The sequence below is a fragment of the Sipha flava genome, unplaced genomic scaffold (assembly GCF_003268045.1).
Source record: "Sipha flava isolate LNK unplaced genomic scaffold, YSA_version1 114_pilon_pilon, whole genome shotgun sequence".
In the NCBI taxonomy this organism is placed as follows: Eukaryota; Metazoa; Arthropoda; class Insecta; order Hemiptera; family Aphididae; genus Sipha; species Sipha flava.
Window position 1 is genome coordinate 1,012,780 of NW_020271737.1, and position 11,987 is coordinate 1,024,766.

The 11,987-nt window shown below is 28.4% G+C and overlaps 1 protein-coding gene across 1 annotated transcript; it reads left to right on the plus strand.

Annotated features, from left to right (window-relative positions):
* The first annotated feature begins 4,074 nt into the window (after window positions 1-4,074).
* Window positions 4,075-8,912, plus strand: LOC112690481 (NADH dehydrogenase [ubiquinone] 1 alpha subcomplex subunit 11). Its single transcript, XM_025564502.1, has 3 exons — window positions 4,075-4,408; window positions 4,501-4,858; window positions 8,787-8,912. The coding sequence occupies exons 1-2, from the start codon at window positions 4,242-4,244 to the stop codon at window positions 4,856-4,858; spliced, it is 525 nt and encodes a 174-aa protein (XP_025420287.1). The 5' UTR covers window positions 4,075-4,241; the 3' UTR covers window positions 8,787-8,912.
* Window positions 8,913-11,987: the final 3,075 nt, after the last annotated feature.

Consider the following 11,987-nt stretch of genomic DNA (forward strand, 5'->3'; position numbering starts at 1 on the left):
TTGGCATGTGGCTCACTTTGGAATGTTTGAGACCCACGATTTTATCAAACATTAACAAAAAAAAAAATTATTTTTGTTCTAATAAAATATTTTAGAACGCCCGCACAACGCGGAAGCCGTATTATTAACAACATAATCGCAACAAACTGTTTGATTCATCAACAAAATCTTTGTTCCCGAGCATCTGTAGACAATGAACCATGTTAGTCATAAAAACGGTGAATTACATTCGATCTTCCGCACCGACAATTTAAAGAGTTCTTAAAAGAATTAGATTAAATTTATAAAAACAATAATAATTCATTCTGTTTATTTCAAATAATTAATACACTAAAACTTATTTAATAATAATATTTAATCCTGTTTAAAATGTTTACTCCAAATTTTTTTGTATTGAAACAAAATATAATTTTATGTGACCCGCGGGTTCGTAATGTATTTCCAAAGTGGCCCGCAAGGTCATTTGAATTGGCCACTCCTGGTCTACACAATGGTATACAAATAATGTGAACAAGTGATCGGACGCGTTCTTACCTTCGCTTGGTGATTCGCCTTGCTCAGGTTGTTCATGATAAAACGAATTTCACCCTGCACTTGTTTCGACGGTAGGATTATCTGGACTTCATCCACCGGTTTGATGAACACCGGACGTTCCGGGGTAGGCGGCAATACATCGGTCGCTGCCGTTTTGGTATTCACCAGAAGTTCAATCGGTGTTGGTGATCGACTGTCGACAACTGTATTCCGGGCATACGATTCCGTGACTCCTCCGTTGATTTCTTCTGTCGAAGATTTTCGTTTGTCGGCGACTTGTTGAGTCGGTGGTTCAAGTCCGTCTATACAGTCATTTATGCACTACGCGAAAAGATAAACCACGTTTAATGATTAGAATAAACGATGAAATGACGTTTTGAATGAAAACGCGGTGAATTAGATTTTACCAATTTTGTTTATTGAAAAATATATCAATTATTTATGCTAGATTAATTTCCAAATTGATGCTTCAATAATAAAGCGTCTTAAATTTTTATAATAGTATTTGGGACATCTACATTTTGAGTATAACTATTAATATTTTTACATTACCTTATGACATTGCACTGGAGAAACATGAAATGTTATGAAGATATTCAGCACTTGACATAGAGTTGTGAAAATGCGCTGGATAAAATCGTAGACCTTATAGAAAACACTGGTGAACGCCATTGTGGAATTTTCTAATTCCGGATATAAATGTTATTTCAATAAAAAATACGATTTTAAATAGCGAATAAATACAAGAGTTATATGCACTACAAATAATGTCTATAACGTGACAAAATGCATTGGTCAGAATGTAGTTATTATCTGGTCGCGTCAGATTATAAAACTAAAGAAATCTTTTTTCAAAAACAATCATATGGACATTTTTAAACGTTTCTATAGATAAATATCATATATGTTAGTGTAGATTTCTTTTAAGCTAGTGTTTATTATAATAATAATTTAAACAATTACATTTGGTAATTGATTGGTGGAATTGGATAACATCAAGGTGCGAAGGTAATTATGCTATAAGTAATTGACTAGATTGCTTATATAGTGCGAGTTTGGGACGATATAGCACAGCTCCTAATTTAAATCGCATATTTAATCGCATATACCCATATTGGTCGGAAAAAAGATGTATGTAGGTATATAATAAATTTGGTGTGTGAATAATTCTTAAATATTTTTATATATTATATAATTTATTTATCAAAAATTTGAATTCTAACATATAACAATTATTTTTTATTCAGATACATGAACAAGAAAAAATAAGTAATTAAAGAACATTTTTCATAATTCACCGAATTATTTTCAATAGCAGGCACATCTATTAAAAAAGTTATATCGAAAAAAAAACGTTTTTGATTTAAGTTTAGCTAAACTGAGAGGCCAAGATTATGATGGAAGTTCTAACATGTCAAGTTGTTTTATTATAAAAGTATACTTTTCTTATTATAATAAAACTTATTGTTTATAGGTATGTATAACGGTTTACAAGAACTTATACTAAAAGAACAACCATTTGCTGATTATATACATTACTTAGCCATAGATTAAGTTTATCAATTTTAGAAGCATGCGAAATATCAATAATAACAAATATGTTTATAATAGTAGCTTTCGTGTCAGTATTTTTTGAATAGTTTTTTTTTGTCTATAAAAATGTGAGAATGAAGAAGATAATACTAATATCAAGTCATTCATAACAAAGTATAATGACGAAGAGGAAACAAATAGAGAAATTGAAGAATCTGAGTGCAATGAATTAAACTATTCTGATATCAATCAAATAAAACAATTAACAGCTTTCACTCTTTAAAAAGGTGACGTAGATGGCTATAATATGTTATAAACCACACAAATTTATTTAAAAAAAAATTGTTTTTATAATATAATATAACTTAAAAAAAACTAATATACTTAAATTTTAATATTTATAAAACTTATACAAGATTTTAATAATTTTAAACTGTATCTACATTAAATCTTAAATCATAAAAACATTTTTTATTACCAATATTCATATGCGTTATTTATTTGGTATTTTATTTTTAAAATTTACATGTACTCTGTATAGCGGTCACCTGGAAAATAAATACAATTTCAATAATTTCTGTTACCGGTCACCTTTATAGGTCATTCACCTAAATAGCAGTTATTACTTCCAGTTTCTTTATTAACCATTGTATGGAAATTCTACTAAACTATCATTACCTATATTTAAATATTAAAATATAATAATATATTATAATACATAATGTGTATTATATACTTATAAACATAATATGTATTTATATATAATGTTCCGGTAGGCAACACCTCGTTGCTTAGTCTTGTACATAGGTAGGTACTTACATTATCTTATTTGTAAGTAGGTTAAAATGGTAATACAGAATACCAGAGCATAATTTAACTAAGTTCGTGACACTAGTATCCCTCAATTGTAATTTAATGCTACCCAGTGATGGGTGATCGTGCCACTAGCCAACTCATTCTCAAAACGACCGTAAGACAGGAGTTGATTTTCCCTGTATGTTCTCTGGTAGACAATTTTATTAAAGTGCCCACCAGTGAAAATTACTTAAAATGTGTTCTAGTCAGGACCGTAATGAAATTGAAAAGTTATTGATGAGTAAGGCTCGGAAGTTGATGACCTTTAAAACATTTAAAAATGACCTAAATAAATTACAAATATTTGTTTTAAATTAATAAAAATACATTTTTTTACATATTTTACTCCATTTTACTACAACATTCTATATAAATTTATAAAAACTTACAAATTACTCAAAATATGACATAAAAATGACAACAAATAAAATGAATGAAATAAAACAAATAAAATAAAAAAAAATGACCTAAAAAAAATTATAAATATTTGTTTTATAAATGTATCAAAGTTTACAAATTACTTAAAAATCAAAATTATTACATTATACAATTAGAGCGTATTTGATGTTATCAAAAGTAAATGAACGACGATTATCTATTTATAAATTTTTATAACTGGAAATACTTCTCTCTACGTTCACTGCAGTGATTGGAAGACGTAGACAACGTCTATAATTCTCGCCATTTCGAAAATATTACGAAAAAATAATAAAATTTAGATATAATAGGTATTATTCACTATAATACGACAACGACGCGACGACTTTAATCGGCGAGATAAAATCGAACAAATCTTCGACATAATGGTCGACAATAAACGACAAGAAATGAACTAGTATGAAATCAGTAAAAATGGCTAAACATTTGGAAAAATGTCGAAAAACGACTTTTTGGCCAAAACATCGTCTAAAAAGTTCCAAAAAAAAAAAAAAAAATGCAAAATGCATCAACTTCCGAGCCCCAGTGATGAGAAAAGTGATATATTTTTTTTACTGACGTTGCCAACCGGACGGGTGTGTTCGAAGCGCCGACGGTTGTACCGCGTAGTTTTCACCGCGAAGACACGTAATTTTAGCGTAACGTTGGTAGCCTTTCCACGGCTGATGCCCTTCAACACCGTTATCATTTTCCGCACGCTATCATATGTTCGTTTTATCACAACCGCAATTGCCGAGATCGAACGTTTACAGCAAATATTATTATTAATATAATTTCCCCACGGCACCAGAGTGAAAATCGTTTGTCGTTTTGATTGAGAGGCTCGTTTGTAAGGAACCGAAGTAAAGCGACGAAACGCCTGACTCTGTTGCCCGACAGCCATGACGTCGTTGTATAGGTATTCGTATTACGATACTCCGGACGGAAAGGACCTCCATAAGAAATTGGTGTTCGCTGCCAAAAACGTATCGATCTTAGGATTCGGATTGGCGACATCAGAAATCATCTTGATCAGCAAACCGATCGGATACTTGAACACCCTTTACAGGTTAGTATATTAATCCCATTGCCGTGTGTAATTTATACAGGACTACTGTGCAATGTATCTAACAGGCGCTCATCATTTTAATTGGTTCATAGGTATGGTCAACTTATGGGCCCCATGTACGCTGCCGCGGCATCATTCTGTACGGTGACGTATGTGTCCACAAAATTACGAGAAAAAGATGATGAAATGAATTATGCGATTGGTGGATTTACTACTGGTATTTTTACTGGTGCATTAATTAAACGATACATGTTCGGAACATGGATGGGTGTTTCATTTGCTATTGCGGGTGCTGTCAAGAAGTATGCAAAGCTCAACGACATCGAGTTCTTCCCAGTTTCCTTAAATCGTAAATCTATACACGGTGATTTCTATACACCATATAGAAATTGGACCATTTATGACCAACGACCAAAAGGTTGGATAGCAGCTGAAGAACGAAAGGAATAAGTAAGAGTGTACCAACACAGCAGTTTATACATTTCTAAAATATTTGAGTTTTAACTTCAATAGGTATTAAATATTATTCTTACAATATTATAATATTTGTTTGTTACATAGTGTTTGATTTTAATTAAATATAAAAACGCATATTGATTTATGAATATTATTCATTTTATTTCATTTGCCATCCATTGATTAATATTTTATTGAGATACCTAGTGTAATCATTAATCTTTACACGTTGAAAATTTACTGTTTTTTAAGTCAATTTTGTGTATGTATAGTAATAAATTTACAGTTCTGAGTATATTTTAAATTAAGTTGGCTTGTACTAAAAATAAAACTGAAATGTATTACTTGCTTTAAAGTAAATATACAATTAAAAATAAATATTGTTATACATGTAATTCAGTTACACAGTTATACTTTGAATAGTGGTCCATTTTGCGTTATTATTATTTAATATTATCTTAATATTTATTGCATATCTAGAAATTCAAACTTCTAAGTATTTCATCAAAACATTCTTGTAGGTACTACTTTTATTTTTGTAACTTACAATTATATATATATCAAAAAAGTATAATTTATGATTCATTAGTATATTCGTTATTTTTTATTAGGTAATTAAACCTTAAATGTATAACTTAATAAATGAAAGCAAAATATTACAACTGATTTAAATTTTATTGAAAATAATATTTTTTATTTTTGAATTATAATATCTAGAGTTTCTCGGTGAATACATTTCTGCTGCTTATTATCTCATAATGGGTAATTAAATAAGTTTTGTTTGTAAATTTCTTTGATTTTGTTGACTTTTTTTGAAAAATTATTTATACGAGTCACATATAACTTCTATTTTAGTAGGTAGGTTTTATGAGTTCATATTTATTGAATATCTGTATTCTATGTAAAGCAAATTATTTCTAACAATCGTCTAAATAAATCTTATTACAAAAAAAATGGAAGAACTTATAACAGTAATTTCATTAAGTGAGAGTCTGAATTACTGTTTCTTTTTATTATATTTTTTATCCCACTAATTAAAACAAACTACAACTTAATTTAGATTTTTATAAAGTTAATTTCAAACGATCTTAGCAAATTAATGTATTGCTCTAAAGATTACCATAAGTTTAAATATTTTTAAAAAACTATAAATCAAAATTATTCTTGATTAAATCTATTTTACTAAAAAATAATATTTATCCATTCATTTTCACTTTCAATTTTCTATTATTACAAAAAAAAAAAAAAATTTTTACTTTAGCTTCTATAGACCATTAAGGTTTTCGCTGCTTCTACTAAACCCCTTTATCGGTCTCTGTTGTCTGCATCCTCAATTATTGCTATTTTATCTATTAGAATTAAATCTTTACCCAATCTAGCCAGTGCTGATATGGTCTTCCCCTGGGATATGTTTTATTTAGTTTAGATTTCAAAACTTTTAATTTGTTAAATTAAATAAATAACTATTCAAAAAATTATCTTGAAGTAAAAATAGGTAAATAATATTCTATGATTAGAATGTATGCTCTCATTGTTTCTATTAATCAAAAATACTGTAATATAAAATATTGACCAATCACTTCATTAATCTATTTTGTACAATTTTTGCTCTGAACACTAATCAAGATTTTTTTAAAGAACAATAAATTATACTATATAAATTACTCTAAATATATAAGTATGACATTTATTTATTTATTTATTTTCTATATAGCATATCGGGTTATTATAATTAATGAAATATATAATAAAGTTTAAAAAAGTTTAAATAAAAGTTCTAATATAATAATCAAATCAACTATAAATAAATAAATACATTTTTAAGCAATTGTTTTCTTTAAGTACAAAATCTTTAAAACTTAAATGTTAAAATTTTTATTAAAACTAACAATGTATTTATTAAAGGATTAAAATTTCTTAAACCGCTTTAATTTCATTTATTTTTATTACTATTACCTATTGCTTAAAAAAACACCATCATAAAAATATCTAAATTGAAATTTAAGTATACTCGTAAATTATAATTTATAATTTATAATAATAACTACATTTCTTTTTAGTAATATATTTTCCCAAAGCTACATTACATTCTTTAATTAACATTTTATATCAATAAAATATATTTACTATATTTGAAATGCAATTTTTCTAAGTTTTTTTGATAATTTATTTTTTATTTATATTTCTTGAAAGTCTTGAGTAAGGAATATATGGTGAATAAAATGCTAGAAAGAAAAAATGTGAAAATATTTCCTTCCCAGTTCCTCGGTTGAACTATAAAAAAAACTAATATATACTTGGCAAGTACCACATTAAGAACATTAGTAACAAAATATTTATACCTGGTAAATGATTAAAATATCTTTATTGATGTACTAAAGTATTAAATAAATTACTTCATGGGGGCATTACCATATTAAAATAAATATTTATTTAAAATTCTAATAAAATTAAATAAATGTTGAGTTTTATTGACAAATAACTGTGTATTTTGTATGTTCATGAAATAAAAGACCTCCTAGGTCAGGTGAGATACAAGGATGAGTAAATGTTATAAATGTGGTGATCTTAAAACATTAAATCAATGGATACCATTACTCTCAAAAAATGATTCAGAGTGAATGAGATTTAATTAATCAGTTTATATTTCTAAAGATTGTTGATTTAGTAGAATAACTAAATTTTTTAATAAAAATGATTGAAAATTATTTTATTTTCTAACTCAAGCAAGTAAAACATTTTCTAAAATCTTAGAAAATCAAATATTTATTATATATAAACAACATAAACTTCATTAAAATATTTTGAAACTATGAATTGTCTTACTGAAAACCTTATGTTGTTCAATAGATTCATTGAATTATCTGATTTCATAAAAATTTAATTTTGTTGTGCCTGTAAATCATTTCTGAAACTTTATTTTATTATTTTTTTTTTGTTCTTCAAGAAAATCTTATATCCAGTTTTTATGACTGATATTAATATTGAAAATATGATGAATATATTTTAAATATAGCACTTTATTAATTTAAGTATATTAATTATTGCATTTATTGGTCATGGAAATTACATTGTAATGAGCTTACAAATATTTACGGTAACGTCAATACAGCTTTTAGTACTCTCATAAAGAAGCTAAAAACAGGTACGATGAACTTAGGTGAGAAATTACATACAATCATATGGATATGGATAAGCCTTATAGTATAATTATTTTATGTTGACTTTCATATTATTTTTCTATTTATAATCGTGGGTTTTGTACTAAACCAATTCATATTTTAATACAAATTAATAATATGATTTTAATTTAAAAGATTTGCTGATATTGGCATTAGTACCCTTTGTATAAAATGTAGTTTCATTGCTGTATCAATACTATGGGTAATAACACGTTATGAATAAAATTATAAATGTACCAAGTTTTGGAAAATATGAGAAGTAAGATCTATAATTTAGTACAGAAAATAGCATATTTTTCTGGAAAGTCGTTATAGAACATTTTAAAAAAACAATCTACAGGAAATAACACATTATGAAAAAAAATATATATAATAACTTAAGCTTAATTTTAGATGGGACATAAAATGTTTTGAAAAAAAAAAAACTGTTTCAATCAATTTACCACAATTTTTTTCCTTCAATTGATGTGTAATTAGATTTTATTACAAATGTAGTTGACACGTTTAGCATAAAGAATTGAATTAATTTGAAAGATATAATAGTTTCACATATATTGTATTCTGCTAAACAATTGATGATAATATTAATATTTTGTGTAACTAATAAAAAACATCACATATTTCTACCATATGTAAAATTGTTACTTAAAGAATGTTTTCCTAAACAATAAAATACCTACTGAAATAATAGTATAATTGTAACTATGCTTCAAATTTAAGAAAAATTATTTCTATTTTAGGTTTATCACATTTTAGACATGGTGGAACTCATATTTCGAAAATAAATGAACAAGTATACTTTATAAATACTAAGATATGTGCTATGTAATAATGTGAATACAACATTTGATACTCACCTCGGTAATTATTTTGAATATTTTATTATAATATACCTATTTGTTTTAAATAATTAATTTGTATGTATAATAAATAATAACACACAAATAGTTTGTCTTTTTTTAAATTTGTTAATTATTTATATTAAGTACACGAAGTATCAATACATTTATAATCCATAAGAAATAACTCAGCTCAATAATTGAAAAAAAAACTACATCAGATGTAATCCTTATTTTACATTACAAACTATATTCTAACTTAAAATATTTTTTGAATAAACACATAAATCAATGCAAAATGTTTTTCAAAAGGTTTTCGTTAAGGTAATTTCTTAATAATTAAAATTACTATTATTATAGAAGCAATCAGTCCCTATTTTTCATAAAAATTCGTACTACACATTTTTTAATGTACAATGATATGATACAGAGCCTCTCCTACCCCCTTCCATATGATTATAATTTTTAGTACTATGTTAGTAATGATTTTTAGTAGTTCTTTTTTATTAATCAAATTGCACATTATAATTAGGTTACTTTTGTTATGAATCTGAAAACTATTTATAAATTATTTATTTTAATGTGAGGTGTATAATTTAAAATTGAATAGATATATTTAACTCCTCATCAGCTGTCTTGCTCAAACTAGCTTCCTGAAAAATACCTTCATAGTAGCGTTAATTATTTGTTTTTAGTAGGTACACACTTCTCGAATCCGTAGTCCACACTTCAAGTTTTAGACTACACACTTTATGTTGGGTTTCACTAAAAATAGAGACTGGAAGCAATTGAAAATTACAATTATTTCCATAGTTTTAAAATAACGTGTTCAAATTGCCTACATAAAACCCCTCAAAAATGTACATAACGCTATCAATCCATCTATTTACAATTGAAAAGTATATTAACTTGTTTTAGTTAAATGATTTGTTACCTGTGTAAAAATAATATGTGTCCCTATACACTTATTAATACATAAATTCGAGATCAGGTTTTATCCTAATGCCATTATAGTAATGAAACTTAACATTGTTAGCTGTCAACTTAACAATGATAATCGAGTTGGATTTTTAACGGATCGAGAAAAAAACGATAATTTTATCGTGTCTGCAAAGAAAACCATTCTACAAACCGACAACGTACGAGAATTTTTATTTTACTTTATTACATGAATTAGCCATGTAAAACGTACGATTGGATGCGAGCAATAGATCGTTGCAATTTTGTACAAGACTTTGGGAAACATACAAATGCAAGTGTCGGGAAACTTTGTAATAATTGTCGTTGAAAGTTTCATTGAAAACCAGTGCAATCGTTGATTACGACGCGGTAAACCCACATAGTTCCGCGGACGTCATGGATTTGAACAAGGGGAAAAATGTGTTTTATGTTTAAAATATTTTTAAAAGAAACAACAAAAAACATATTTTGTTCAAGGGTGTGTGTGTGTGTGTGTGTGTGTGTGTGTGTGTGTGTGTGTGTGTGTATACAAACAATTTAGTAGACCGAAAATGTCACAAATGAGTAATGTGCTCACGCGACGCAAGACGTACGGTATCGAGTGAAATAATTAACTCGAGCACCACCTACATCACAACGCGTGTACACGCGTACAAACCGCACGAACAATGGGCCCGGGAGCGCGATAATCACCGGCACAATACTATATCACAGCGATTTGGCGACGTTATTCTGTCGCGGACAAGCCGTGTGTGTGTGGGCCTGCACTCGTACACGCGTTTCGTGCGCGTGTAGTTATGCAAATATATGTACGTATACTGAATGGCGAACATTTATAAACCATGATCCGCAACATACGTTTCAGTACCTACCTCCCTACCCTGTTCTGTCTCTAGCGCACCACCCTTCTTGAAATGTTCTCAAAAACATAAATTGCAGATAACTAAGAACTATTAAAGATCGTAGTACCTAAACCTACTCATGTCTTACCAACTCAAACTTAGGATTAGCAAACTCTAGTTTCATGTTAGCTAAATGTTTGAACTTGGAAATTTTCTATGCGTGTACGCATCCAAATTCTTTACACTTGTAAATCTAATCACACGAACCTTACTCTAAACTATACCATTATAGTAAGCCCGTCGAAGGTAGGCTAACTAGATTAATTAAATTAAATAAAACAACGACGATTTGAATTACTGTGTAACACTTTCATCATTTTTACACAAGGAAAGTTTAGACTGCAGTTCTTCACACGTGGATTACTTTAGTCTTTATAAGTGAGAAGTGAGGCCTCGAGTAACATATCGATTTCCCTTATATACTAATGTTTTATTAACTAGATCAGCACAATTCGTATTCTTCGATTGATTGCGAAATGCGATTAATCTATATCAAGGTTATTCTAATTGTTCTAAAATAATCTGCACACAATATTCTTAAGTAATACATCTATAAAAATGACGCTTAGTTATCGTAAAAATCTCTTCATCACATCACTGTAGATTTATATATATATAATATGTTACAGGTGAGAAAAATCGTATGCACCGTGTACAGAGAGAGAGAGAGAGAGAGAGGAGAGAGATTCGAATACAGCATTGCAAGTGTCTTAATTTAATTCTTCGCGCCGAAAAAGATTCCGAGGAGTTCGTCCTCCGCTGGTGCGCTTACGCACACACGCGCGAGCATGGAATATAGCGTCGAAAAGGTGTACGTGATTAATCTAGAGGGAAACCCGTTCGCAGGAATGCTCGGGCTAGTATTATCCTTTGGACGGTGTCCAGGAGTGCGAAGAGTCCCGGGGATTATTTACAATATAACGCGCATAATCCCGCGATAAAACAACGTTAATTTTTGGCCCGAAAAAATGCGCAATGCGAAGACGATTATTTCACTTTTATTGTGTACGCATTTTTTTTGTTATTTTCTCCCGCCACTGTTCTAGAATACATAAAAATATAGAACAACGATAGTATTTTTCATAAATATTCAATTTCTTTTTTTTGCATATTCCTTGTCTAATAACATAAAGAAATGCAGATTATACCCTCCGTTTGTTCGAAAAACGGATACACCGTTTGGAACTACCTAAGCTCTAAGTTCCAATATTTATACAAAATATCTAGTCGTATATTACTA

What these genes read in the sequence shown, in the direction of transcription:
- LOC112690481 (XM_025564502.1), top strand. Translation starts at nt 4,242, where the DNA reads ATGACGTCGTTGTATAGGTATTCGTATTACGATACTCCGGACGGAAAG. An exon ending in TACTTGAACACCCTTTACAG is followed by an intron (nt 4,409 to 4,500) that starts GTTAGTATATTA and finishes ATTGGTTCATAG; the next exon opens with GTATGGTCAACTTATGGGCC.